At 57.5% G+C, this 27644-nt stretch overlaps 1 protein-coding gene across 3 annotated transcripts in view; it reads left to right on the plus strand.

Moving 5' to 3' along the window:
- Window positions 1–27112, plus strand: part of COL8A2 (collagen type VIII alpha 2 chain) — a 34742-nt gene extending 7630 nt beyond the window's left edge. For all 3 annotated transcript variants that reach the window (XM_048327008.1, XM_048327007.1, XM_048327006.1), the window contains exons 2-3: window positions 17723–17907; window positions 22354–27112. In XM_048327008.1, the coding sequence (XP_048182965.1) occupies window positions 17739–17907; window positions 22354–24275 (2091 nt within the window). In that variant the 5' untranslated portion in view covers window positions 17723–17738 and the 3' untranslated portion in view covers window positions 24276–27112. The remainder of the gene's footprint in view (window positions 1–17722; window positions 17908–22353) is intronic.
- The last annotated feature ends 532 nt before the right edge of the window (window positions 27113–27644 follow it).

The following is a 27644-nucleotide window of genomic DNA, read 5'->3' on the forward strand; positions in this document are numbered from 1 at the left end:
CCCTGTGCATCGGCTGCAGACTTCAAAGCAATGGGATCCATCCCGGCTGGGAAGGGCTGGAGGGATGGCAGCGCTTCGGGAAACATCTGCGCGGGGCCGGGGGGGTGCAGGGGCTGGCGCGGCTGGTGGGATGTGATGCTCCGCTGCCCAAAAGCCTGGCTCACCCCTGGGCATTGCTCGGCTGCCCCAAAGAGCTGCAGGAGCTGGATCCTTCACCAAAGCCACCTCTTGCCCTGTTCTCCCATGTCCTCACAGGAGCATCCCACCAGGGACCCCACGGCTCCTGATGGCTGCTGCCTCCCTGTAGGACTCCCGAGCTTGGCCAGGGGCTGCAGGTGGGAGATGGGTCCTACCAAAAATGGGATGAAATTCAAAAGGAGCCAAAGGTGGCAGTGTGAGGGTGTCTGCTGTCCCCTCAGCCCGGTGGCTGCAGAGTGCTCCCATGGCCTCTGGCCCCAGTGTCAGCTGAGTTCACAGAGCGAAGCTCCAGGTCACAGGCAGCAACTGCAGCCAAAATCTGCAGAGCAGCCAGGTCTGGTCTCTGCAAACTTCCTTGGGGCTGAGCCCATCCCACTGGCCCATCTGGAGATGTTTGTCCTCAGAGGCTCTTCCAGGCACCTCCATCCAGGACAAGGCTTGGCAGGGAGCAGTCAGGAAGGACAATGACATCAATGTCCACCTGCTGTGGATGCAGTGGCCGATGTAATGCCTGGCCCAGCTTGGCTGTTTTGCACCAAAAACCCGAGTCCTTATTTCTTGCAGCACTCCCAGCCCAAGTTCTGCCTTCCCCAGGCAGGATGCGGCCCCAGGAATTGCCCCAAACCAGCAGATTTCTGCAAACCTGCTGCACACCGGAGCAGCCTGGCAATGCTGGACCCCTGGGACCTCGCAGCGCTCCTGTGCCTGCCCCGCAGAGCTCTGGCTGTCGCTGAGAGCCTCTTTATTGTTCTGGCGGAGGGTTTTGTTTCACTGCTGACTTCCAAGTTCCCAGGGATCTAAATTCTAAAGCAGGGTCTTGTAAAGAGCCCTGTCCAGATGGGCGAGATGATATTGCCGTATCAGATGAGAACTATCCCTGTCTTTATCCGCAGACAATGCAGCAGTGGGAGCAAACAAGGATAGAGCCTTTCTTTGGAGGCACATTAGCCAAATAGAGCCTTCACTTTGTTTTGTGCCAAAACCTAAGGCCTTGAGGCCAGACCACCTCAGGGAACTCCCCCTGTCCCTGCAGCCTCATGATGATTTACCCCTTTCCCTGATGCCCATTTTCCTGGCAGGGCAGGGCAGCAGGTCCTGCCCATCTCATTGCTGGGTGTTCCCTGTCCTGTCCCCATTGTCAGAGTGGTGTCCATGCCCCCAGAGCTGGGAAAGTCTCAGCAGTGCTGCAGGGACTGGGCAGCACTCAGGCCTCTTCTGTCCTCGGACACCGACAGAAGGTGGAAGATGCTTTGGTTGTGCCTCATCATTGTGGGATAGTTGAACCCACTCAGACACGAGTCAGGGCTGTCCAGAGCAGCCAAGGCTGCTCTGTGCACTCACTTGTGGTGATGCGCAAACCCTGCGGCCAATTCACCTGCTTTCAGATTTCATTACAAGACCCAGAATTCAGCCCAGGTTTGTTTTAAGAAGTTACCGGAGGCTGAGAGAGCCTGGGACTGATTTATGGCTTCCCATCAAAATCATGTGGTTTCACCACGAAACTTGGAAGCTCTGGCTGCATTTTTCCTTTGGAGATTTTGGCTTCGCTCCAGGGGCGAGAGTGTGAATCCAGGGCGTGCATCAGGGCTGGAGCGTTCGGCTGCTGTGACTGAAATGGAGGAGATATGGATCACCACAAGGAGAATATTTAATGTCAGGACAACACAGCCATCGTTTTCAGGGAAGCACCGATAAGGCGGCAGGAGGCTTGGCACGGCACGGAGCTGCAGCAGGTCCTTTGCTCTCGCTGTAGCTTTCATTTCAACACTCAGCGCTTATCGCCCTCACATCCTGCTCCGTGTCAGCGGCTGGAGCAGCATCTCCTGAGCTGCTGTGCCCAGGCAGGCTGGGAAGTTCCACTGCTGTCCCCAAAGCCTTGCTCTGGACTCACAGGGTGAGCTGCTGGTGCCCACCGGGGTTAAATATGTGGGCTTTTGCCAGAGAAGCATATTTCCAGCCTCAAACATGCATTGTCAACGACTGCAGAAAGGTATTTCTCACTGCTCCGTGTGCTGTGAGCCAGCGGACGAGAACAAGACGACTTTTATTGCTATTTCTTCATATTTCCTGATATTGCCAGTCTGGCACTCACAACCCACAGGCAGATCCTGACCTGGGCCTGGGTTTGGATTACAGAGGCGATACTTTCGTCTTTGCTTGGCCTTTAATTTCAGATGCTTTGGGCCCCGCAGGGCTGAGCTGATAACCCAGGAGGGCAGAGCCCACAGCCCCAGGGTGGGCAGCCTGGGTCAAGGGCAGACCCCAAACCAGGCCCGTGCCCAGGCACTGCAGGCACACATTAAGGTTGGAAAAGCCCTTCAAGATCATCAAGGCCAACCTTCAGCTAAATACCCCATTCTCACTAAACCATACTGTGAAGTGCCACATCTATTTTTTGAAAGCTTCCAGGGATTCTGACTCCATCACATCCCTGGGGAGCCTGTTCCACAGTTGCAGCCAGGCCAGCCCCCTGCCCCTCACAGCGGCTCAAGGATCCCAAAGCCCAGTGACTGCCATGGGCCCTCAGACCCCTGAGGGTCACATTGTGGGGGTCCCAGCATCTGGCTCGTGGCAGTGCATGAACAGAGGACAAGAACTTTATGTTACATAAATAACAAGGTCAGGGCCCCGCGAGCTGCTCCTGCGAGCGCCGCGTCCTGCCGAGCATCCCCTGGCGCGGGGGCCGGCGGGACAGCAGAGTCGCTTCAGGGCTTGGGTGCCTTTGTGGTTTTAATTTAGTGGCTTTTTAAAGTCAAGATGAAAGGGAGAGCCGGGCAGGGCCGCAGCAGTTCCCCTGTCTGCATCCAAAGGAAGCTGGTGCGGCCGTGCCGAGCACCAGTGGCTCCATGCCCGCTTCCCGAACCTCCACTTGCTCCTTCCCTCTGCCGGCACAGACACGTCTGCACCACGAACGGACCTTGTCCGTGCCAACACTGCGCCGTGCTAGGAAGTGCCAGCTCATGTGACAGTGTGAGATGACTCCTCAGGGCCTGGTGTGGGACACTCAGGTGTCCAGCATTGCTCTGACAGCCTGGCATGGTTGGTGCTGATGCTCTTTTCCATTACACCTCCCATAGCCATTCATTAAAGACCATGTGTGGTGTCATTGCCAACCGTCAGCTACGGGCCAGGACAAGACCCCAGCTCTCCTTGAGCAGCCATAAATTGAGCTGTACAAGGAGTCTGTAATTATTTTATGCCAAGCCTGGTATTTTCCTCCCCTCAGGGAGGCACTAGAGTGAACAAGAGCAGGCCTGTGCCAAACCGTGCCCAGGCAGTGCTTTTATGAAATCTTGGGTTCGTCAGAATTAATTTCATTTAAAACATTCTTCTCATTTTTCATAAAGCACAGCAAATCCGCGGTACTTAGGGCAGGAATGCAGCCAGAGTGCTGCTGGGCAGGCGGCGAATTACCCGCGGCAGATGGGCCGTGACGGTGGGGTTGCCCACAGTCTGAAGCTGCGCTTGCCTCGGCTTCCTGGGGGCATTCGGCTGGGAAGAGATGCTGCTGGAGTGCAGCATGGATGCAGGCATGGGGCTCTGGCAGTCCCATCCCGTCCAGTGCTCCCAGGGGATGTGGGAGTCCAGGTGTGTTTGTCCCCAAAGCTCTGTGAAGGCTGTGGCTGTGACCATTCCTATCCCAGTGCCCGGTGCTGTCCCTGCATGTGTGGGATGGAGCATCACAGATTGTCTGCTTGAGTCCCCTGGCTGGTGGCAGCTGGTCCACGGGTGGAACCTGGTCCAAAACCTGAGCAGAACTGCTCAGATTGCCAATAATTCAAGTGATTTTTGGGGCTGGGGATACCTGACTGGGTCTGGGGGCTGAAGCAGTGTGGGGACAAGGGTTGGGAGCTGGTGCTCCTGCCCTGCATGAGAAGGCGTGAAGACCAGAGCCATGGGAGAAGCAAACTTCCGTCCACTACCGCTGGGGCATGGCAGGGGCACCTTCCCAAAGGCAGGACCTCTGCAGGGCTGCTGCTGGAGGGCTCTTGGCATGGGATAGAGCTTAGTCCCTGGGGTCCAATCCCAACTGGAGAAATAGCTCAAAAACCCCATAATTCTGGACCCCCGACTCACTGGGAAGGGCCATAACTCCCCTGCCTTCAGCCTTCCCTCTCTTGCAGCCTCCCAGGACATGACCCAGGTGAGCATCTCAGCCAATGTGTCCTCTTAGGATGCAAACAGGAGCTCGTGACCTTGGGTGACCCTGGGGCAATGAGAGCAGGCAGGGGACATCCCTGTGGGACTTAGAAACCAGAGGGAGCCAATGGATCAGTCCAGCTGGTCCCACTGCAGGCTGGGATCATCCCTGCCATGCTGGGAAACTTGTTTGCCCCAAACTTCCACCTCCCACCGGGTCAGTGGGCTCCACCCTGCCAGGGAGCTGGCAGGGATGAGTAGGGGGATTAAAGAGTTCAGGAGGTGTTGACCCTCATCTTTCATCCTGCTGCAGGGAAATCCACGGCTTGCTCTTCCCTGTTCCTGCACAAGTCCTGCCCTTTCCCTCCATGTGTTTGCTGCTAACTGGGATGGACTGGGAGACGGAGTTTGGAACAGCACTGGGGTCTGCACCCAGTGCAGAGCCCTCCAAGCACCAGCCAGCTCAGTTTTGGCTGGATGGAACTCCAGAGGAGTGGTCAGCAGTTCCAGCACTGTGTGGCACTGCCAGGTGCCCGGCTCATGGCCTTTGCCCACCGCAGGGTTGGGTTGACCCACGTTGCTCCGCAGTTTGCCATGGAGCGTGAGAGCACAGGGCTGGGCGTGCTGTTTATTTTGGTTAAATTGAGTTTTCTCTGGGAGATTGGGGGGCGCAGGGGGCCTCCAGACAAGGGGCTTTTGTGAGCCGAGCTGCAAGCCGATCCCCTTTTGTGGTTTTGCTTTTCTGGATGATACAATTTGCTATTCCAAGAACTACCCAGCAAATGGACCCCATTAGCTGAGTCCCCAGAGCAGCTGGAGCTGGAGCTGGCGCTTGCAGTGCCTTTGTCTGCGTCCACCTTGGGCCCACTGGGAGCGCTGGGGCCATGGCTCTGCTCTGCCCCTGGATGGTGCCTGGGGTAGATGGGGGGGCCAGGAGCTGCTGTCCGTCCTTGCTGGCTGTGCTGACGGGGCATCTTATGGGATTAGCCTGGGCTGGGACCAGCAAAAAGTGCTGGGTTTGTTGAATTCCCCATCACACTCGTGTCCCTGGCATATGCTGACAATAACCCAGTTGTTGCCACGCTGCTGGGGGCTGGAGCCAGTGCTGGGGCAGTCCAGCCAGGGGCAGCCCTTTTGGCCCCTCAGACAGGGCTGGACCTCACCCTCATGCTTGACAGGAGCTGTGGGAATTCACATCCCTCTCTGCCTTTGGGCATGAGCAGCGTCCCCTGCACTGGGGGCAGCATTCGGGATCCCACTGGCATCCCCCCCACTTGCTCCTAAGTGCCCCTGCACAGCCGGCACACGAAGGGCAGCTGCGTGAATGCCATGGCAGCCTGTGCTGTTGGAGCCGGGCCCTGGGGCCGTGATGCCAGGGCACGGCCATCTCTGGCCACCACGGCCGGGCAGTCCAGCCGGAGCATCCTTGGCCCGCTCGGTGCTGCCTCCCGCTGTGCAGGGATGCTGATGGCTCTGTTTGTCTTGGCTCCGATGGGCTTTTTCCTGCATGTGAGAGGCTGGAGCTGGGCAGGAGCCAGTGGGTTTATAAATAAAAGCGTCGGACACCTCTCCGGGTGGTGCTGAAAGCTCCTGAATTAGCCTCACCGCCCTGACACAGGGCATGTGGCCGCTGTGCTCAGAAGACACCTGGGGGCTCTCCCCGCTCCCCGACCCCATCCCGGCCGCTCTTGCACAGCAGCCTCTGTGTCCCCCTCCCCTGCCCCACTTGCAGCCACCACTCCTGAAGTGCTGCGACACACTGCCCTGGCCAGACGGGATTTACCCCTGCTCCCACCAACCTCCCAACGGGACGTTTCCCAGACCTGGCTGCCCCACAGTGAGTAGCGATGTCCAGAAGTGGGCAGCAGACACCAGCCGTGCCCGGGGATGAGTTTGCCACAGGAGCTGGGTGCGGGAGCATCCCTAGGGCACGGTGTGTGCTGGCACGGCACAGAGGAGACATTGGATACCGCCAAGTGGCCCCTTGGCCATCTCCGGTTGCTGAAGAACCGGGAGGAGAGTGCTGGCCTTACCACTTCACCTTCCGCACTGCCCGGCCGCACACCGTGCTGGTGCCGTGGCGCTGACCCGGTGCGGGCAGGAGTGGCCGGAGGCCGTGGGACACTGGCCTTGCACGGCATTTGCTTTCCATTGGCTCATCAGGGCCATGGTCCGGCCCTGGCAGAGCCCAGCGGGGGCCGTGGGAAGGAGCAGCCGTAACTTCGCAACAAAAGGAGCCCGGCAGTGGGCAGGAGACAGTGCCAGGAGCCAAGAGCAGGGGCAGGACCCCGTCCAGGGCTCCTCGAACCAGCCGCCTCCGCCCGCAGTGTGCCGGGGGATGCAGGCGGCCGCAGCCCCCGGTGCCTCCCTTGGGGGCAAGGGCCAGCACAGACGGGGGGTTCCTGGCGCCCAGCCGCGACCAGAGCCCTCCTCCCACCGCGCCCCCGCCACATTCCACCCAGGGCCTGACATTTCAACGTGCCGAGCCTTCGGAAAACAGCATTTTAATGCTCTCGCTGTAAAAGCAGTGGAAAATGTCCGTGGGCTTGTGCAGGAAGGCTCCCGGGAGCCGGCCACGCCGTGGGCGTGCCGGGCGCTGGCTGAGCCCTGCCAGGGCAGCTGGGATGGGGTGGGATCCTATGGAGCCCCACGTCTCCCGACACACCCCTGCAGCCGCAGCCAGCTCTGCTTATCGCGGTTATTTCTGTGGCAGTGGTGAGGCTGGTGCTGCCCAGGTGGCCTCTGCAGACACTCAGGGCACAGAGGGGGCTGTCACCTCACCCTCCCTGGGCACTGCCTCCTGCCAGCCCTGCCTCCAGAGCTTTTCCCTACCCTCTTCCCACACCAACTCCAGACTGAAGGCTGATGAGTTCCTTAGGCTTCTTTTTTCTTCTGTTTTTTGGGGTTTTTTTATAATTGTCCTCTAGAAAAATGGGCTGAGTAGGTCGATTTAATTTTCTCCCTATGTTTCATTGCTCAGAAATGCCAGGCCAGTGTGGCAGTGTGGCACCTGCAGCAGATGCCCAGTGCCTGCTCAAACTGTGGCTGCCACACACCCGCCACTTCCTAGAAGGCAACAACGTGCCCCAGGTTGGGTCTGCTCCCCGGGTTTGGATCTATTCCCAGGCCTGGGTCTGTTCCCAGGATCTGGGTCTGCTACTAACATGGGGAAGTGATTGGCATAACAGTTGGGGTCCCTTGGGTGCAGTAACCATGCCAGCCCCCTCCTGAGCACCCCAGCAGCCTCTGGAACCTGTGCCCAAACAAGGGAGTGCCCCCTTGCCAAAGCAGGGGGTCCTGGCTGGGCTCAGCACTGTGCCACTGGCAGGAGGAGACCCTCTGGGCAGTGGGTCCCGAGTGGAGACCGAGGGAGGTTCCCACATGACACAGCCTGGAGGAGAACTTGGAGTGAGCTGAGTGTTTTTCCAGCTTGAAGCCTAAACAAAAGGTTTTGTAATAAGCGTCTCCCTGTCCCTGGGTTCAGTGTCCAGTTTTGCACCCCAGTGCTTCCCCAGGAGCATTTGAATATAGCAGATGGGAGCACAGGGGTGCAAAAGCAGGGACTGACCCTGAGGGACCGGACTCCATCCCGTTCTCAGTCCTCTGGAACACTGCAGGGACACGGCTGCGTGTCCATCCCGGGCCAGTGTCTCTAACAGAAACAAACGAGTCCTACTAAGAAAATATTCCATATATTCTGCACTGCTTTCCACTGGCGCTGGAGCTCCAAGTCCCCAGTTTTGCTTGGCAAAGGGTCAATGGTAACAGTGACGCCCAAGGCAGATGCTCTGGAGCCGTGAAGGTCACTGGCTCCTCTGGGCCTTTCTTAGCCAGTTCCCGGCACCGTCCCAGCTGCTTCTTTCTCCAGCCTGGGTCCAGAAGTGGTTTTTCCTCTGGGATGATCTGGGACACATGAAATCCATACCATTTCCCTCTGGGCTACCCATTCCGGGTCTGGTTGCTTTGCAGGTGCTGTGTGCCCTGGGCAGGGTGGATCTGCCCGATGGTGTCACGTTGGGAGGAGAAGAGCAGTGGAAGATGAACACATCTGTGGGTGCAGGAGTCCAGGCAAGGAGGGTGGTCTGGAACCCTTTGAAGCAAATTCAATGGGATGCTCAATTGCACTGGAAATTTGGAGCCTGGAAATGAGAGTGTGGCTGTGGGTCATGGCATGTTGGCATTAAGTGAAGCTGAAAGATGGTTAACAACAGAGAGTGCACCTGGGGACACTGAGTGACACCTCGTGTTCCCCAGGACACGGCACCCAGCTGGCCGGGAGTGGAGCTGTCTTGTGGGACTCCGCTGCCTCTGCATGGGGTCCTGGGGCACGGGGCTTTGGCATAATCCCCAGGAAAGCGGGGCTGCTGGAATTCCCTGTGAGGCTGTCGGCTCCAAGACAAAGGAAATGTGGAAACTAAAAAAAAAAAAAAAAAAAAAAACAACTAAAAAAAAATAGAAATTTCAAATTGAAAAATCAAAGCAGCTGATTCAGCGATGGTGAAACATCTTGTGACAGCATCAGGCAAATTTTTTCCAAACAAAATTCTGGGAAAAAAATCAGCTTGATTTTGCACAACCCGCAAGTGTCCCAATGGAAAGGCACGTGGGGGTTGTCCATTGGGATGAGGGCATGGAGCCCCACGGTGCTGTGGGGCTCCAGGAGTGCAGCCTGGCAGAGAGGATGCCCCCCAAAATGGGCATTACAGGGCACAAGGGAAACCTGAAATCCAGCCAGGAGCATGAGGCTGTGCTGGACAGGAGCATGGGATATGGGAGTGTCTTGTCAGAGTTTCCACTGAACACCTCGGGCTGGCTGGGGTCTCACATCATCTCACAGAAATTAAATTAAATTAAATAACATAAATACTGCCTGAAACGTGCGCTCCATCCCCTTCCCTGGGTGTGGAAATGGGGAAGCAGCTCCGCACGGCTGCCGTGCCAGGAGTGCTCCTTTATGGTGCATGGCCCTGGGGGCAGCAGGGGATGGGGATGGGGATGGGGATGGGAAAGGCATGGGGATAGGGGTGAGGATGATGAGGGAATGGGGAAGGCGATGCTGGCGCGGGGCCGCGGGTCACCGAGGCGAGGGCAGGACCGAGGCACCGCCCCGGCAGGTAACCCCATCCCCCCAGCGCCGCCCGACAGGGCGGGACACAGCCGAAGCTCCCGCTCCTGAAATTTATTTTAATGTAAACCTAGCTGTAAGGCAGCTTTTTCTCATTTTTAAACTATTTCATATCAATCCTTGGCCTGACATTTGTTTTCTTTGAGTGCGGTGGGGAGCGCGGTCGGCATTGCTGAGGATATCTCCTCTGGAATCTTGGCAGAGGCGGCTCCCTATCTTTGAAGAAACGGCAAATGCAAAACAGAAGGCCGATATTAGAGAAGCATAAACAGTATTTTCTCCCCGTTAACCCCAGGAGCGGCGCAGGGGCCGGCGGGCTCGGCGACACGGCGGCAGGGGACGCTGACCCCCCCGGGCACACGGCTCCTGCCCAGGCTGGCCCCCAGGCAGGGGCACCCCAGCACCGCTCCTGGCAGCTCCCATCACCTGCGGCCACGGCGTTGTGCCCGTGGCCAGCGCGGTCCCTCAGGGCTGTGACCGACCCGGCGGGACAGGGCGCTGCGGCAGCCGGCGAGTGGCCACGCCGGGAGGGTCTGCAGTGGTTGGGGGGGAGCGGGAGGTGTAGTTGGGGGTGTCCCAACCACGGTCTTGCCCTGTTGGGGGTCAGGAGCCGAGCTCTGGAGTCTCCCCAAAGGAGATGCAGCTCCGAGGGTGAAGCAGGTCTCACCGGGTGTTCTGCCAGGTGGGTTTTGTGGATGATGGACACGGGGAGGATGTGCCGGAGCGAGGGGTGCCTGGGCGGGCAGGCAGAGGCAGCACTGCTGGCACCAGCCAGGCTCACCTGGGGGGTTGCTAAAAAGCTGGAAGAGGAGAGGAAATGGAGATCAAAGGACCCAACAAAACCAAGGAGACAGGATTTCAAACTCTGATGTTAAAATAAAATTACTGTTAGGATAAACACTGCAAGGCAGGTTCCCGTCCGGGCAGCTGGGGCAGAGATGGGGAATGTTCCTGGTGTTTCACACAGGAGGGGATGTTCTCACAGCAATTCACACATTTGCTGTCGTACCTGGGCAGGTGCTGAGGGAGGAGCAGAGAGCTCAGCTGGGAAAACCACAATGTGGGGGACACGGTGGGGTTGCTGTGCCAGGGACTGAGCTGCTGACCAGTAGCACCAGCTGTCCTGGGACACTGGGAGCCAGCTCGGAGACTGCTGGCTCCACGTTGTCCCACTGCTCTGGAGCTTGTATTTGCCATGGTGTGAGGCCAGCAGGTCGTTCCCTTGGGAGAACAGATGCTGCTGTTGAGGCTCCTTGTTGCACCCGGAGCCACCGTGGGCTCCCCAAGTGCAGTTATGGGTTCCCACTGCATCCCCCTGAGCAGGGGTCCCCTTCCCGTGGGATGGGTGGGCAGGGCTGGAACAGCCACAATGTTGCTGCCCCACATGTCCCAGCCCCACAAAGGGAGCTGCCCGGAGCACCCTGCCCCAGAAGGCTCATTATAATGAAGCTGGTGACCCCAGCACGAGGCTGGAAGTTTAAATGTCTGCGGTTGATGGCCACTTGCCTGCAAATTCCCTGAGACGGGAATCGCTCTCCGCGGGTCCCTCCAGGCTTAGCAGATTTCTTTGCAAAACACCCGTAGCCTTAGAAAACGTTACTGCTGCACAGGAGCTGCGAGAGCAAAGTAGGTCTGACCAACAGACCTCGGGGAAACTCCGGCTGCTTCCCACTGCTCCACCAGGATTTATGTGTCCCTGGAGCAGGGCTGGCCCGGCCACCACAGGACCCCTGGAGAGCGATGCCCAATGCTCCAGCAGCTCACTGGGGCTTGCAGCCCCTGTCCCTCCCTGTGGTGTCTGGGCAAATGCTCCATGTCCTACACCAGGATGTAGGCACAAGTGCCTGTGCTAGGTCATGGCATGAGCGTGGGTTCACTCAGCAGTTTGGACCCTGCACAGCCCCTGTGCAGTCCCCTGAGAAGGGGCTCCAGATGAGGGGATGCGACCCTCCAGTACCTTCATCCCTACTGCAGCCCAGCTCTGGCACTGGGCTCCATTCAGCCCTCAGGGACAGCATCACAGCTGCCCCCTGGGCAGGCCACCATCCCACTGGGAAGAGGAGGAGGAGGAGGAGAGGGGAAGAAGAAGGGAAGAAAAAAATGAATCCCCACAAAAATGTCTTCATAACAGGAAACGTCTCATAAAATACCTGTGGTTTGGCATGTGTGATTCGACTGGTCAAACTATGCACCTGGCAGGGAACCCTGCTATTAATGCTGCAGCTCTGTTATTTCGGTGGAGTGGAGGCTGGCGGGGGGGTGGGACCGGCGATTTGGGGTGCAGAAACCCTCCGCTGGGGCCAGGGCAAGGGGGGACATATCCCCTGGGTCTCACTCACCTCCATGGGTGACTTCCCAGCTGTGTTTCGGTGAGGGAACTGCAGCACACCGGGGATGCCATGAGCCAGGCTGAGCCTTGCCCCCAGGCTGGAGCTTGGTGTTCCTGCAGCTCCGAGCCAGGGTTTTCCACCCAGCCCCGAGCCCCAGCCACTACTGTCCCGGGGGTCTCCGTCTGGGTCTCGCAGTGCAGCGGTGCCCACCCTTCCTCAGGGATGGCCTCAGCCCCGCGCACACCCTCGGCAGCGACCGCCGGGCTCTGCCGCGCTGCCGAGGAGTTTTGACAGCTGGAGGTGAGGATTAAGCCCTGAGCCGTGACCTGCGGCTGCGCTCCCGGCACACACGCCCGGGCTCCCTAATCCGCCTGAGCTGAGCCCTGACCCGGCGGCCGCGGGATCAAGCGGTGGCACCGCCCCTGGTGCTGGCACCGCTGCCGGACCCCTGGATCGCCAGCTCCAGGCGGCGTGAGCCACGGGGCAGCTTGCACCGCCGGCATGCCGTGCCATGCCATGCCATGCCGTCCCATGCCATGCTATGCCATGCCGTGCCATGCTGTGCCGTGCCATTCTCTGCCATGCCATGCCACGCGTGCCGTGCCGTGCCATGCCATTCTGTGCCGTGCCATGCCATTCTGTGCCGCGCCATGCCGTGCCGTGCCATGCCATGCCGTGCCATGCCATGCCATGCCATTCTATGCCATGCTGTGCCGTGCCATGCCATGCCATTCTGTGTGCCATGCCATGCCATTCTGTGCCATGCCATGCCACACCTTGCCATGCCATGCTGTGCCATGCCATGCCATGCCATGCCGTGCCATGCCATGCCATGCCGTGCCATTCTGTGCCGTGCCGTGCCGTGCCGTGCCGTGCCGTGCCGTGCCGTGCCATGCCGTTCTGTGCCATGCCATTCTGTGCCGTGCCGTGCCGTGCCGTGCCGTGCCATGCCGTGCCATGCCGTGCCATGCCATGCCATGCCATGCCATTATGTGCCATGCCATGCCATTCTGTGCCGTGCCGTGCCATGCCGTGCCATGCCATGCCATTCTGTGCCATGCCATTCTGTGCCGTGCCATGCCATGCCGTGCCATGCCGTGCCGTGCCATGCCGTGCCATGCCATGCCATGCCGTGCCGTGCCGTGCCGTGCCATGCCGTGCCGTGCCATGCCATGCCATGCCATGCCGTGCCATGCCATGCCATGCCATTCTGTGCCTTGCCGTGCCGTGCCATGCCGTGCCATGCCGTGCCATGCCGTGCCATGCCATTCTGTGCCATGCCATTCTGTGCCTTGCCGTGCCGTGCCATGCCATGCCATTCTGTGCCATGCCATGCTGTGCCATGCCGTGCCGTGCCGTGCCATGCCGTGCCGTGCCTATCCCGTTCCGTTCAGGGCCAGGCGCGGGCGCTGTGCGGGGGCAGCAGGTCCCTGCAGATGGGGTGGGGTGTTTTTTCTTCGTCAAGGAAAATGTTTTCTTGTTCCCTGGGCTGCTGGCGGGCGAGGCTCCGGCTCCAGCTCCGGCTCCGGCTCCGGCTCCGTACAGCAGCCTTGGATCAGATCGGGTGTCCTGCAGTTAAGGACGGGCCGGTGCCAAGTCTCCCCCGCTCTCCGGCGCTGCTCAGCCGAGCTTCTCCCCGATGCCTTTGGCTTTCGCAGCCCGGCCTACGGAAACAACGTGCTGCTCTGCCTCTTCATAGCTCAACTTTTCGGTTTTGACTCGGTTTATTATTATTTTAAAGCATGTGTAGCGCAAAGCAAATCATCGACCTCCCGCTGGACCCGGGCCAGCCCCGTGTTGGGCTTGGAAATCCTCCCTGCTTTATTTTTTATTGTAAATGACCGGAGGATGGAGCGGCTCGATGGGACACGGCGGCGGCCAAGCCCGCCTGCTCCAGCCCACCCACACGCGCCGGCTGCTCCCGGTGCTTCCCCTTCGCTGCGTCCCCCGCCCCGGGCGAGTGCGAGCTGCTGCCCACTGCTCCCCCCGGCCCGGGGCCAGCTTCTGCCATGGCTTCCAGAGGTGGTGGCTGGGCCTTGCGATCTCAGAGCACGGAATGGGGACTGGGATGGGTACAGGCATGGGCATGGGGAAGGGAATGGGGACAGCAATGGGCATGGGGACAGGGACCAGGATGGGATGAGGCCTCGTGAGCCTGGGCATGCAGGTGAAGTGCATCAAGCTTCCCATCCTGCCCCATACCTGAGCCCTTCCATGAGGCTGGCATGGACCTAGGATGGAGCTGGGGTGAGGGCCAGCAGGCACATGCTGTGCCCCAAACTGACCACGCTTTGACCGCCGGGTTTAAACAAGTTCCCCGTTGTGCCGACCTTCAGTCACAATGGCAGATCCCCCGTGGATCACATATATTGACTTTAAAAATAATTAGCCTTGAAGGGAGCAGGCGCGGGGCTGGCCAGGCCCTTCATTAATATTTAAGTAACAGGGGCCATAAATCAGTTGCAGCTCAGCCAACAGCCCTGGCCGTGTCCATGGGGAAGTGGGGCCATGGTGTTCACAGGAACGTTGCCCAGTCCACAGGCACGGGAGTGCTGACATGGGCTCTGGGGGGAGAGTGGGACAGTGCGGGGGGCAGCAGCCCTCTTGCACTGGGAATGACCAGGAGCATGCCAAGAACACGCTAGGAGCTCACCAGGCTGCCCAGCACAAGCCACAGGCAGTTCTGGAGCGACGGACGCAGCACGGGCCGGTTGTTTTCCTGCGAGAACAAGGTGACATTTCTTGTCTCCTTTCTCATGCTCTAAGTGTGAGATTTTTTCCCTGTTCCCAGTGCTTTCATGGCGTGCCAGGGGTTTTTAACACGTCTGCTCACCGCCTGCCAGGGGAGCCGACACTCACACCGTCAGCGTGGCGGCGGCGGCTCTGAAGCTGTGCCAGGGGTCTCGGTGCTGAGTCGGGGCCCTGCTCCCTCCAGAGCCAAGCAGTGCAGTGCTGCCGGGCCCCATCCTGCTCCAGCATCCCCAGCGAACAGCATGGACCCCTCAAGCGCTGCCCCTGTATGAACCCTCCTGGCTCAGCAGCTCCTGCTGCGCTTGGCTTTGCAGCAAGGGATGGTTTTGGTCATACATGAGTGTGCTGGGGGGGCTGGAGCTGCCTCTGAAGGACAGCAGCCTGGCTGGACAGTGCCCAGCCTGGTGGCTGCAGTGCCCAGGCAGAGCGGGGTGAGCCAGGAGGGGCTGCAATCAGGACTCCTAAAGCATCTCCCCTGCTCCAGGTGGGAAAAAAATGACTCTTGTGGGATTTCTGTTGGCCATACCAGAGTGGGTTCTTGACCCCAGACCCCAGGAAGACCAGCAGGTAACCCCCAGGAGGATAAGCAGCTGACCCCCAGGTGTCTGTAGCCACCCCACACACATGATGGACTGGCCACTCTTCACGACCTGCCAGGCGAGATGGGAGCATAGTGTGGCTGCTCCGTGTGATTAATTATCGGTTCATAACACAGGAGATTTCAAGCATGAAAGAGCCTCTCTACAAGCACGTTGTGCACACTTTATCCATCATATGAGACTCCAGATGTTTCCATTTTATTGTTATTAAATCACTGCCTGGAGAGCACGGGTAGCAGGAGGCCTCCTGCCCCATGCCAGGCACTGCTGGGGGGGACACACAGCACCAGGGACCCGTTTTGTTGAGGGACATGTAGCTGGGGGGCTCAGGCCAGGCTCCCCCCATCGCTCTGCAGAGAGTGGGGCAGCTGGAATGACCCAGCTGGATCAAGGAGGAGTGTGCAGGAATTAAGCCTGTGGCTGGAGCCTCTGGGTGACAGAGGACACAGAGCAGGGAACTCAGTTTCACATCCAACACACAACAAAACCTTGGTCAGATTCCCCTGTCCTCCCTCTCCCTTCCCTCTGGCTCTGTTTCCCCTGCATCTCACACCTCTCCAAGGACTGAGGTGTCACAGAAGGACAGGGGGATGCAGCACTCAGCAGCGAGGGGCTGAACCACCCCAGGGTGCTGCTCCTATGGCAGCATCCCGAGAAAAAAGCCCAGTGGATGGGAGGAGCAGGGGAGAATCCAGCCCAGGTGGGAGAGGAGAGAGCTAGGAAGGGAGGGAGGTAGAGATGGAGGCACAGGGGTCATACCAGGTAAGGAAAACAAGTAAATAGCTGATTCAGGGGTTTGTTCTCCTCTTTTATTTAACAGAAACTGTATTTTTACAGCTGCAATCCCTTAAAATGGGATTCTTTTCCCCTTAAACAAATCCTTCTAAAATAATGCTTCATAAAAAGAAGCGTTCCTCTCCTCGACCCTGAAGACAGAAAAACAATAATGCCGACGAGGCCCTGGCCATGCTGCCAAGGAGGCCGGGGGTGGCTGTCACCCGTGTCCCTGGCAGTGCCACCCGACCCACAGTCACAGCTCTGGGGGTCTCAGTGGGAATGGCACTGCTCCGGGCCCGTGGCTCTGGTGGGATGGGCAGAGCAGAGCTGCCCTTCCAGCATCTGCCACAGTCACCTGCATCCTCACAGGCATCGTGCTGCTAATGGCAGGGCCATCCCTGTCCTCTCCAGCCCTCAGCTGACTCCAAGACCATTTTCCAGGCACGAGAGCAGCTGTCAAGGCTGCCTCATCCCTGGAGACTCCAAAAACCTGCCAAGCCCTTGTGGCATCAGGAACAATCCCATGCCAGGGCTCCCTGCTCCCTTGACTTAATTTGCTTTAATTTTGTTTTAATTTGGGTTGTTTTTTCTCTAGGCAGGAGTTTTTTTTTTCACTGCTGCTTCAGCAAAAGCGATTCAGGAAATTCCGATGAAATCCCGGCACGCAGCAGCCCTGCCCCTGCTTGCCGGCAGGACAGGCCAGGAGCTTAATTCTCATTAATAACCACCATGGGTCAATTATTGTGAGAAGGAGGAAAAGCAGCAAAAAGCTCTTTGGCATCACGTGTTGTTTAAGCTTCCAAAAATAAATGTTCTTTGCAAATCAATCTGTTTGCAGCTCCACACGTGGAGTCGACAGGGAGAGTTGCTGGAGGAAGAGAGTGTTTATAAAGGGGGTTTATTTTAAATAAACAGGCACTTAAGGCTGAGGCTGCTGCTCCCATGTCCCATCCCTCGTCCTCTGCGTGAGCTCCCGGCATTGCCCGCGAAGCGCCGCAGTTGAGCCACAAACGTGGTGAGTCTCTGGCTCCCACATCGTGGGTTTGGCTCAGCACCCACTTGGGAGATCCAGCACCCACCGGCTGCCCCCAAGGAAGGCAGGGCTTGGCGGTGGCAGCCTGAGCCTCCCACAGGAGCCATGGCCACAGGAGCCACGGCTCTTGTGAGAGGATCCCCTGCTCACTTGAGGGACGTGACAGCAATGCTGGGCTCGGTGGGCTGCACATCTCATCTGCCTTTTTTCCCCCTCTTACGTTTGTTAAAAATATATAAGGGATGTGAGAGTTACCACAGACACTCAGGGCAGCTTCTGTAAGACTCCACTGGGTACCCCTCTGGTTGGTTACAGTGCAAGATGAGGGAAGAGCCTCAAGCTGTGCCAGGGGAGGTTCAGGTTGGGCATCAGGAAGAATTTCTCTGTGGAAAGGGCTGTCAGGCATTGAAAGGGGCTGCCCAGGGAAGTGGTGGAGTCCCAGCCCAGTGGTGTCCAAGGAACAACTGGATGTGGTACTCAGTGCTCTGCGCTGGTTGACAAGGTGGGGATCAGTCACAGGTTGGTCTCAATGCTCTTGGAGGTCTTTTCCAACCTCAGAGATTCTGTGATTCTCTTCTATAAAGTGTGTATTTACCATGCATCTCCCAGCTGTGGTGTGTTGGGAAGGGCGACATGTTCGGGATATCTCTGATCCACACAAAGACAAATTCGAGGGAGTCCCGCTCCCACAAGGATCATTCTCAGGCTCCCAGCTGGTCCTCGTGAGGTGGGGGGTGTGTACCCAGTCTCACTGTTGCTTTGCCTGCAGGAGCCGTGGGAGCAGGATGCTACCGGACGTCGTGGCGCTGCTGATGGTGACGACGGTGATGGTGATCGGCCCTCGCTCGGCCACGGGAGGCGGCGTGGGGGGCTACGCTCAAGTCAAGTACATGCAGCCCATGGTGAAGGGACCCCTGGGACCCCCGTTCCGTGAAGGCAAAGGGCAGTACCTGGGTAAGGGATGCACTCTGCGGGGCTGTGGGATGACACGGGTCAGTGGGAAGGGGACATGGCACTTCACAGCCATTGGGCACTTGTCACCCTCTATCCTGAGGGTCAGAGCTCCCAGGAGCTGCCTGGCACAGCTGAGGGTGCTGCTGTCCAAAACACTTTGGCCAAGCATGGAGGGACCATTTGGGTCTCTAACCCAGTGCAAAAGGACAGGATGGACACTGGTAGAGGCTCAGCAGAGAAGTGAAGCCCTTTGCTGGGGCTGGGAGGGCACTGCCGGGCCTCTTGGTCTGGGAGCCAGGGGACACAGGGGACCCTCCAGCCTCTGGCTCCCACCCTCCTGCCCAACCCCAGCAGCTGTGAGGCACAGAAACCCCGGCACTCACCATCTCTGCCTCTCCCTGCTGTTAAACCTGAGCTGTCCTGGCAAGGCTTTTTCCACTCCTCCACCTATTCCGTTTCCCTGTCTGCATTTTGCACCAGCTGGGAATAGAAGGAGTGCCAAGGCTGGAGCTGAGACACAGCCTGGCAAGGGAAGAGCAGGAGAGAGACATTTCCTCCTTCGAAGAGCAGCGACCAGAAACTTCACACGTGTTAAATTGCTCCCCACTGAGTGATGTGCACCTGGAGGGGCCAAGGCACCAGGGTCACTGCTCCTCACAGCCAGGGCTCACACCTCCAGCCTTCTGTAACCCCCTGCCCTCAGCTCGCCTGCCTGCACCCACCCCAGTGCTGCCACCACCACGGGATGGGGCACTGCTGGGCTCGAGTATCCAGACCTGCCAGGTTGGTGCTTGGCCCTTGGGAAGAGCCACTGGAGCCTCCCTGTGGGTTGTCATGGACCCAGACCCTCCCAGGAGCTGAAGAACTGGCTCTGGGAGAAGAAACTGGAGAAGGCTGGGCCGCCGGTGGCTGATTTACTGCAGGGCTGAATGGCTTATCAGGAGTTCAGCACATGTGTCAGAAAACACACAGCAAAACCTAGAGCCGAAGCGTGCTATGAGCCCCCCCTCCCTGCCCCTTCCCAGCTGTTGTAAAGCTGCTCCCTGAATCCCAGCCAGAGCCAAAACCTTCCAGCGTAGCACAGGAACACTTCAGCTGCTGGTGGGACTGGATTCAAATCTCTCTCTGCTGTTTTCCCTTATTTTTTTCCTTTCTTCCTATGCATGGGAGCAGCTTGCATTGCCTCTGAGCAACGCTGCCTATGGTGGGGAGAGCAATGAGTATGCCAGGCTGGGGCAAGGAGGGGCTAGACCAGGCACAGAGGGGACACTGAGGCAGGGCAGAGCATGGAAGTCCCCTAGACATTACTCCTCTAAAACCCTTGGGAAAGAGAAGACAGGTGGGGAACAGGAGAGGGGGACACAGGGACAGCTGCAGCCCGACCCACCGGCTGTGGGGCCGCACGGAGGCAGCTGGGGAAGCCGGTGCCTCCTGGATCCCACCGAGCTCCCATCTCTGCTTAACCTCTAATTTGGCAAGGAAAATCCCTGCTGGCCTTCTGCCCTGCTCGGGGAGCTCAGCTGACTCACCGCGACGGCGCAGGGCTGTGCCGTGCCCCTGCGGGTTACCCCGACCCGGCGGGAGCTGTGCGGGGCCCCCAGACTGGCTGGGGGGCTGGGACCCCCGGCTGGGGGGCGAGGGGTTCCCTCCTGCCTCCAGGTGCCAACTGGTTATCGACAGGTTTCCTCAGGGTGCCAGACACCTTTTCTTGTGCCAGACACCTTTTCTGACCCAAAAATGAGTGCCCCAGAAGAGCACAGAGGGAGCTCAGGGAAGGAGATGCTGCTAAACGCTGAAATGCTCAGAATATTGAAGCAGACATTTGCACATTGGGGTTTATTTTGGCTTAATTTAAACCATGTCCATGGCCCTGCAGCCAGGTAAACCCACGAGCGAGTGCTGTGCTGGGGCACCCACTGCTGGGGGAGACGGTATGAGAGGTGCTAAAACACTGATCCCACGCAACATCCCTGTGAGCCTGCGAAACTCTCTCACGAGACAGGGCTTGGCAGCAGCTCTGGAACAAGCTCGGCCGGGGTCCGCCACAGAGCAGCCAACCTCTCCTTCCTGCAGTGTCATCTGGCCGCGCTGGCCAGACCCGCTGCTGGCTGCTCCTGGCTGGGAACCACTTCCCATCCTGCTGGATTATTCCTCTGCTGGCCGGTCTGCGCTGCTGGGTCTCTCCTTCAGGCAGGACGGGTCCTTACTGGGATGAACACAGCTCCAGAGGGGCTGCAGCACCCACCTGGCCACGTCCATGCTCCTCAGGAGGTGGAACGCTCCGTGGTGCCCGGGGGGAGCTCCCAAGGGTGGTTCCTGTCCTGTCCCCTTCCCGCTGCCCCAGCTGGCTCCGCGTTAACACTCACGGCAGCTCTGTTCATGCTTCGAGGGGAACACAGAACCCCACGCTGGTGCTGCGAAACGCAGAGCTCCGAGACATGTGTCTGTGGTAAGACATGGGCTTTTGAAATCGGACACCAGTGGGGCTGCAGTGTTCCAGTTTCTCTCCGCTGACGGCCCCGGTTTGGTTTTCCCGTCTGCTTTTTTGGCCGCCTGCAAGCTGGCAGCTCCCGCCTGGCGTTTCTCTCCACTGCCTTGTGTGAGGAGTGTGTGTGTGCTTTTTCCTTCCTTCGTGGGCTCAGCTGTAGATCCTTGTTCTGATTCCATGCAAAATGACCTAGAAAACTAATTCTTTTCAAACTATTGCAAGAAAAAAAAATAAAAAGAAAAAGTAGGGGGAGAAAACACGTTGAAATAATTTTCTGGAGAAATTTTTTTCCAGAATCCAAACCCCAGAAATAGTGCAGCACTGCACAGCTCCCTTGCCCTCTTTCCCACACCATTTTCCGGGGTGAAGAGCAGGAGTTTGCAGAAATCCAGTGGCAGTGTCATGACAGACAAGTATTTCCTTCATCAGGAGAGCCAAGTGACCGCAGCTACAGCTGAGGACGCGGGCCAGGCTTTGATTTATAGATAAGCTCTAAAAATGTTTCCATTACCCAAAGGAAAACACAGCAGCACCAGGCTGGGAAGGGCCAGAGCTAATTGCTGTGTTTAGGGCAGGCAAAGCCACCTCCGATGCTCCGGGAGCTGTGCCTGCTGCTGCCACAGTTATTCTTTTCACGTGTCTCAAATCTCCCATAAGCTCTTCCCGTTGACAGAGGAAATCTCCATGCTGGCGGATCCCAGCACCACTGGTGTCCATGCTCCCAAAGCCCAGTTTGGCTCACTGAGGGGGCCAGACTGGCAGACCCTGGGGACTGTGGCATGCAGCCTTGTATCCTGCTCTCACCCCAGGCAGGATCCATCCCCATCCCAGGAACTTGTTCATATAGATCTCTTCCCAACTGGAATGATCTACCCTGGGCAGATTTGACTTAAATTCACCCAAGATGTCACAGCCTTTTCCTCTGCCTTTTGCACTTCTCATCATCGTCCCGTGTACGTGTGACTGTCGAGTATTTCCTTCATTTCAAACTGCCCAGAAAAGAGTTTGTCAGATTTATTCTTTCTCACCCTTTCCCGGTGTCACGTGGGAGGTGACACCCTGCCTGGGTCAGCCTCGAGGAGTTATTTATGCTTACATCTGTGCTTTCCATGCTGAGCTGTGGTGGGCATGTCATCTGCCTCTCCTCGCCTTTGGAGTCTCTCAGCCCATTAGTTTCTTTCTTATATCCGTTTGCAAAAGACCTCAATAAATTCTTGAAATGTCAAGTGGTTGCGGCCTATTCCCAGCTGGGCTGACTCATTCGGATGGAGCTGAGGCTGCATTTCCCTCCCAGCTCTTGGCTTCTCCTCCATCCCCAGAGCTTTTTTCCTTTTTGGTTTTTCTCTGCCTTGCTGGACATGGGAGCTGAGCCAGCAAGCACTGTGGGCATGGCCTAACCCATACACCCATCGCCTCCTCAGGCTCTCGAGTACATGTCCAAGAGTTTTCTTTTTAATCCAAAAGGATTAAAGGTCTCCCAGGGCCCTGGACTCGCAGGACGGGGTGAGGGATTATCCTCAGTCTTGGCTTGTTCTGTCACCATCCTCTCAGCTGAGCCCAGGCAGGAGCGACTGAATCCCACGGTGCTTTCAAGGCTGCTGGGAAGTGAGGCAGCAGGAGGTTTGAATCCAGCTCCAAAAACATCCTGCAGTAACTCATCACAAAACAGCTCTGCCTGAGCTGACAGCAAGCGCTGGCACCTTCCATGGTGTCACCTGACATCATGGAGGGATGTGAGGCTGGAATGAGAACCCTGGGCTTTAGCCTTGCCTCAGGACAGCCCTGCTGATGTGGGGGCCCAGGAAGCTGCTGTGGCTATGTTTAAGTGGAAGGGTCCCCCTTGAAGCCCTGCCCAGGCCATGCAGAGACCCCGGCTCCAACATCCCAAGGACATCCTGCACCTGCACACTCCTTGCTGACCGCCAGCTCTAGTGACACTGTGTCTCCTCTTTCCACAGACATGCCGCCGCTGCTGCCCATGGACCTCAAAGGGGAGCCAGGACCACCAGGGAAGCCTGGCCCACGTGGACCCCCCGGGCCCCCCGGCTACCCAGGAAAACCGGGCACGGGGAAGCCAGGAATGCACGGCCAGCCTGGGCCCGCTGGGCCCCCTGGCTTCTCGGGCATTGGGAAACCCGGCATCCCAGGACTCCCCGGAAAGGCGGGTATGAAAGGGATGCCCGGAGCCAAGGGCGAGCCTGGCATGCGAGGGGAGCAAGGGCCGCGGGGACTTCCCGGCCCGCCGGGCCTGCCCGGGCCAGCCGGCCTCTCTGTCAATGGGAAGCCGGGTCCCCAGGGCGGCCCCGGCCTGCCCGGGTTTCGGGGCGAGCCTGGCCCGAAAGGAGAGCCGGGTCCCCGCGGAGAACGAGGGATGAAGGGTGAAAACGGCGTGGGGAAGCCAGGGTTACCGGGGCCCCGGGGGAACGGGGGCCCTCCCGGCCCCGCGGGGCCCCCAGGGCCCGCCGGTGTCGGGAAGCCCGGCCTCGCTGGGCTGCCGGGCGCGCCGGGGGACAAGGGCGACATGGGCCCCCCGGGCGGGCCGGGTGTCACCGGGGAGCCAGGCCCTGTGGGGCCGCGGGGACCCCCGGGGATCGATGGGATCGGTGTCCCGGGCGTCGCGGGGGTGCCGGGGATACAGGGCCCCATGGGACCGAAGGGAGAGCCCGGGATCCGCGGCCTCCCTGGCCTGCCAGGCCCCACGGGCTATGGGAAACCGGGCTTGCCCGGCCTGAAAGGAGACCGCGGGCAGCCCGGGGCGCAGGGAGCCATCGGCGATAAGGGGGAGCCCGGCGTTGATGGGGAGCCGGGCGAGCCGGGCCCTGCCGGCATCATCGGCCCGCCGGGCCCACCGGGGTCCATGGGGCTGCCGGGCAAGCACGGGCTGCCCGGCTCTAAGGGGGATGTGGGGCCGAGCGGGCCCCCGGGAATGCCGGGGATGCGCGGCGACCAGGGCCCGAACGGCTTCGCGGGGAAGCCGGGGGTGCCGGGGGAAAGGGGCCTGCCCGGGTCACTGGGACCTCCCGGCCCAACGGGCCCCAAAGGTGAACCAGGGTTCATCGGCCTTCCGGGGGTGCCTGGATTAACGGGTGGCCCCGGGCCCAAAGGGGATGGTGGGATCCCGGGGCAGCCGGGGCTGCGGGGCCCCTCCGGCATCCCGGGATTGCAAGGACCTGCTGGTCCCATGGGGCCTCAGGGGTTACCAGGCCTGAAAGGGGAGCCCGGGCTCCCTGGCATTCCTGGCGAGGGGAAGACCGGTGAGCCTGGCATGGCCGGACCCATCGGCCCACCTGGAATGCCAGGAACGCCAGGGCTGAACGGACCACCAGGCCCACCAGGGCCACCCGGGCCACCAGGAGCGCCAGGAGTGCTGGACGAGACGGGCATCGCAGGGCTGCACCTGCCGGACGGTGGCGTGGAGGGGGCTGTGCTGGGCAACGGGAAGCCGGGCAAGCCACAGTATGGCCGAGGAGAGCTCGCTGCCCGCATTGCGCCGGCTTTCACTGCCATCCTCACCTCCCCCTTCCCCGCATCTGGCATGCCTGTCAAGTTTGACCGGACCTTGTATAACGGGCACAATGGCTACAACCCGGTCACCGGGATCTTCACCTGCCCCGTATCCGGAATCTACTACTTTGCCTACCACGTGCACGTCAAAGGGACCAACGTTTGGGTGGCCCTGTATAAGAACAACGTGCCAGCCACCTACACCTACGATGAGTACAAAAAGGGGTACCTGGACCAGGCCTCGGGCAGTGCCGTGCTTGAACTCAAGGAGAATGACCAGGTCTGGGTACAAATGCCCTCGGACCAGGCCAACGGGCTGTACTCCACGGAATACATCCACTCCTCTTTCTCTGGGTTCCTGCTCTGCCCCACATAACGGCTGTTGGGCACTTTTCCTTTACACCCACTTTAGCCATAAACTGTCTTTTTTTTTTTTTTTTTTTGATAAAAAAGTGTTTTAAAATTAATACAAAAAAGAAAAATCACTGGGAAGAATGCGCAAGACATTGTCATGGGACCTTGCTTCATGCTGTTTGATCCATGAGTCAAGAGGGTAATCGGGAAGGAGACATCTATCCATCTTTCTCTTTTTGGGGGAGGGAGAAGGGAGGGAGGGGAGCGACTTCCTCAGCAAAGCATATTTGGAATAAGTTTTACCCCAGTGACTGGACATCAAACACAGGAACGTGCTTGGGATGGCAAGGATCTGGCTCTGTGATCCAGAGAGGGTCAGCTGGAAGACCAGACCCCCCCCTGGCCTGTATCAAGTGCCCTCGTTTCCCATTTGGAATGCTAGATAAATAAATCCAGCTGTGTCATGGCTGGCATGTTTGGTAACCGACACAGGGTCCCAGGCACTTACACAAACCCATACAGCAGCAGGGATCCACGCTGGATTGAGAAATTTCCTTCCAAACCACCAGATGCCCAAGTTCCAGGCTCACTGACGCCTGTTTTTCCAGACTGTGCTTTGGGGCAGTCTCTCCGATTCACTCTGGATTCAGTGTGGTTGGATTTATAATCCTAAAAAGTGGAACACTTTGCATAAGCACCTTCTTCTAAGAAGTAAATATTATTTTTAACCCTCCCCCCCAGCACCTTTAGGAATAAAACCATCCAGGCACTGGTACCTGGGAGGATGCCACGACCAGTTCCAAAGGCAGTGAGGGAAGCTGGGACCCCCACGATGAACAACGATCCACTCTCTCCATTCACCTGCTGGGAAATCCAAGGGCTGGTCCTGTCCCGTCTGTCTCTGCAGCCCAAAGACTTGCTTGGCCTCAGGAGCATCTCTGCCCACACAAGGATGGCAGTGCGAGCCTAGCTCACGGTGCTGCCAGCTGGTGTGACATAAGGAAGTGCCACTGATGGACAACTTGCTTTTCCTGTCTATTTCAGGATGTGTGAACTCTTGCATTGGTGTCCCCCCTTTCTCTGGGGATCTTGGAATTAAGAAAAAATAGTGCTGGTTCTAACTTTCCACGCAGTGATTTCACCACGGTGCTATGACCCATTTAACAACATGACTTACAAGTGTAGTGCAATATGTACCTGTGACAGGGCACCAGCCCCAGGGCCACCCTGTGACTTAGGTTAAAGAAATCAACATTTGCCTGTTGTTACCACTTTGTCTCTCTAATGCTTGGAGCATTACTGACCCGAGCATGAGCTGCAGGGCTCTGGGCCGGGTGTGACAGCACTGCCCACACAGATCCTGTGGCTCTGCAGGTTTTCTCACAGTAGAACAGTCACTGCCACTTCCAGGACAGGGATGCTGCTCATCCCAGGGCAGGAGCATGCTGCTGAAGTCAATCCATGTGCATATCCCACTGCATGTCCCTCTGCAAAGGCACATCCCTGAGAGACAGCAACAATTTGGTCACCAGCTCTGATCTTTGCATTTTCCTAAAGCCTGTTTGATGGCCAAAGAAATGTAGCGAGACTGGGACTGGGCTTGTTTTCCAGATGGACTCTACGAGATATTTAAACAACTTTTCTTTTCCTATTTCTGTTTTGTTTGTTTGTTTTCTCCTCAAGTCTGTCCTGTGTTTCTGCCTCTTGCCATTCAGGCCTTCCTTTTAAAAACTCACCTATCCCTGAAATAAAGAGTTTGCTGTTGAAAGGTCAGTGCTCCGGGCACTGCCTGTTGGGGCTGTGTCCCCTCCCTGGGATCTTGTCCCTGGGAATTTCTCTTCTTAGGCAGAGATGAAACTCCTCAAGCTGAAAGGTGTCTGATCCCACTGGATGTTTTTAACTCCTGAGGGCGGGGTCAGGACTATTTGGGTTGTGATCCTAACAGGTTATTTCCCAGCAGGAACAGTCCCTAAAATTAAAAGTGGAAGCTCAGATGATTTTTCCAAGCCCAGGTTTGGTAGGGGAGGGTGCTGGGAGGGGACCTGTCTCCTTTCCTGTGGAGAACAGAGGGATTTGAGCTGGTCCAGCCCCACCATGCGCATGACCCGCACAGGGCCAGGAGCTGCCACGCCTGGTGGGAGCTTCATCCTACTCCTCAAAGTGACTTATTTATACTGTGCCTAATCTACAGCCCATCTCCTGTTCTGTTTCACTCCAAACTTCTTGTTCGAGCTGGCAAAAAGCAACGACCAAACTCCTCACTGTAACCACCCCTAGATTAAGTTCGTGCTGTAGATACTGTTTTGCAATTCCACTTTCCCTTCACGTGCAGAGCGAACCCATAATCACCCCTCGCAGCTATTTAACCTCTTACATTTACACACTAATGGAAAGCAAAGATATTACACGCACATAGTTAGGCTAAAAAAACGATGCACAGGATGAGGGAGGCTGTTCACTCTCCAGAAGGATTTTTTTCTGGAATACTGAGTACATATTAGCCAGCAGAAAGGATTATTTTCTGTCGTGTGTGTGAGCGCGTGGGATTTTGGTTTCAATCACAAGAATAAAAAAGGTTGGGTTGGATGAGGTATGTCTATTTTTAATGCTGAAAACTGCATTACAATGTGCATTTTTATATACAAATTCTTACTATTTTTTTTAAATTTGCCTCTAGTATCTTCATTTCTAACCTAGTATATAGAGGTTTTTAGTTTTGTAAATACTTATTACATGCACTGTCCTAGTAAAAGCTGGTTTAAAATGCACTCTTTGTGACCCAAAACTGACCTGCTCTTCACAACTAAAACTGCAGTACTTGATTGTATTGACAAACATCAATAAAACTTATTGTATAGAGGTGGGCTCAGCTGTGCTTTGTCCTGGGACTTGCTCTCATGCAGTTCTCTTACCCTTTATTTTCACCTCAAATCTCCTCACTCCCAGCAGATTCCCTCACTAAATAATATCCTTATGCAAAAAGTTATTGCATGTTTCTTATGATTAAGGAAAAGACTCCTGTCTCTAGAAATTCTGTTTTAGAAAAGGTTGAAACCCAGATCCTTCCAGCCTGGTGATTATTAATTTGAGGAACTCAAGCTGAAGTCTTAGGGATTCCCTTTCCCTTCTGTGTGGTTTTTTTCCATTTTTTTATCCTATATCATACACCTTGTGCACAGCCAACCTCCATCCTGAGCTAGTCAGGAACACTCAGGACTGGTGAATCACCTGCAAAGCACCTTCACAGGCTCACAGTCCAAAGAAAAGAAAATGTATTTTCCCACCTGATCTCACCCAGCAGAGGCAAAACATTTCCTGGGACGCCTAGCTGACACACGGGCACCTTCAAAAGCTCATTCCAAGGAACAAGCTATCCTCCTGCTGCCATCCA

This window comes from Corvus hawaiiensis, chromosome 23, assembly GCF_020740725.1.
Source record: "Corvus hawaiiensis isolate bCorHaw1 chromosome 23, bCorHaw1.pri.cur, whole genome shotgun sequence".
Taxonomy (NCBI): domain Eukaryota; kingdom Metazoa; phylum Chordata; class Aves; order Passeriformes; family Corvidae; genus Corvus; species Corvus hawaiiensis.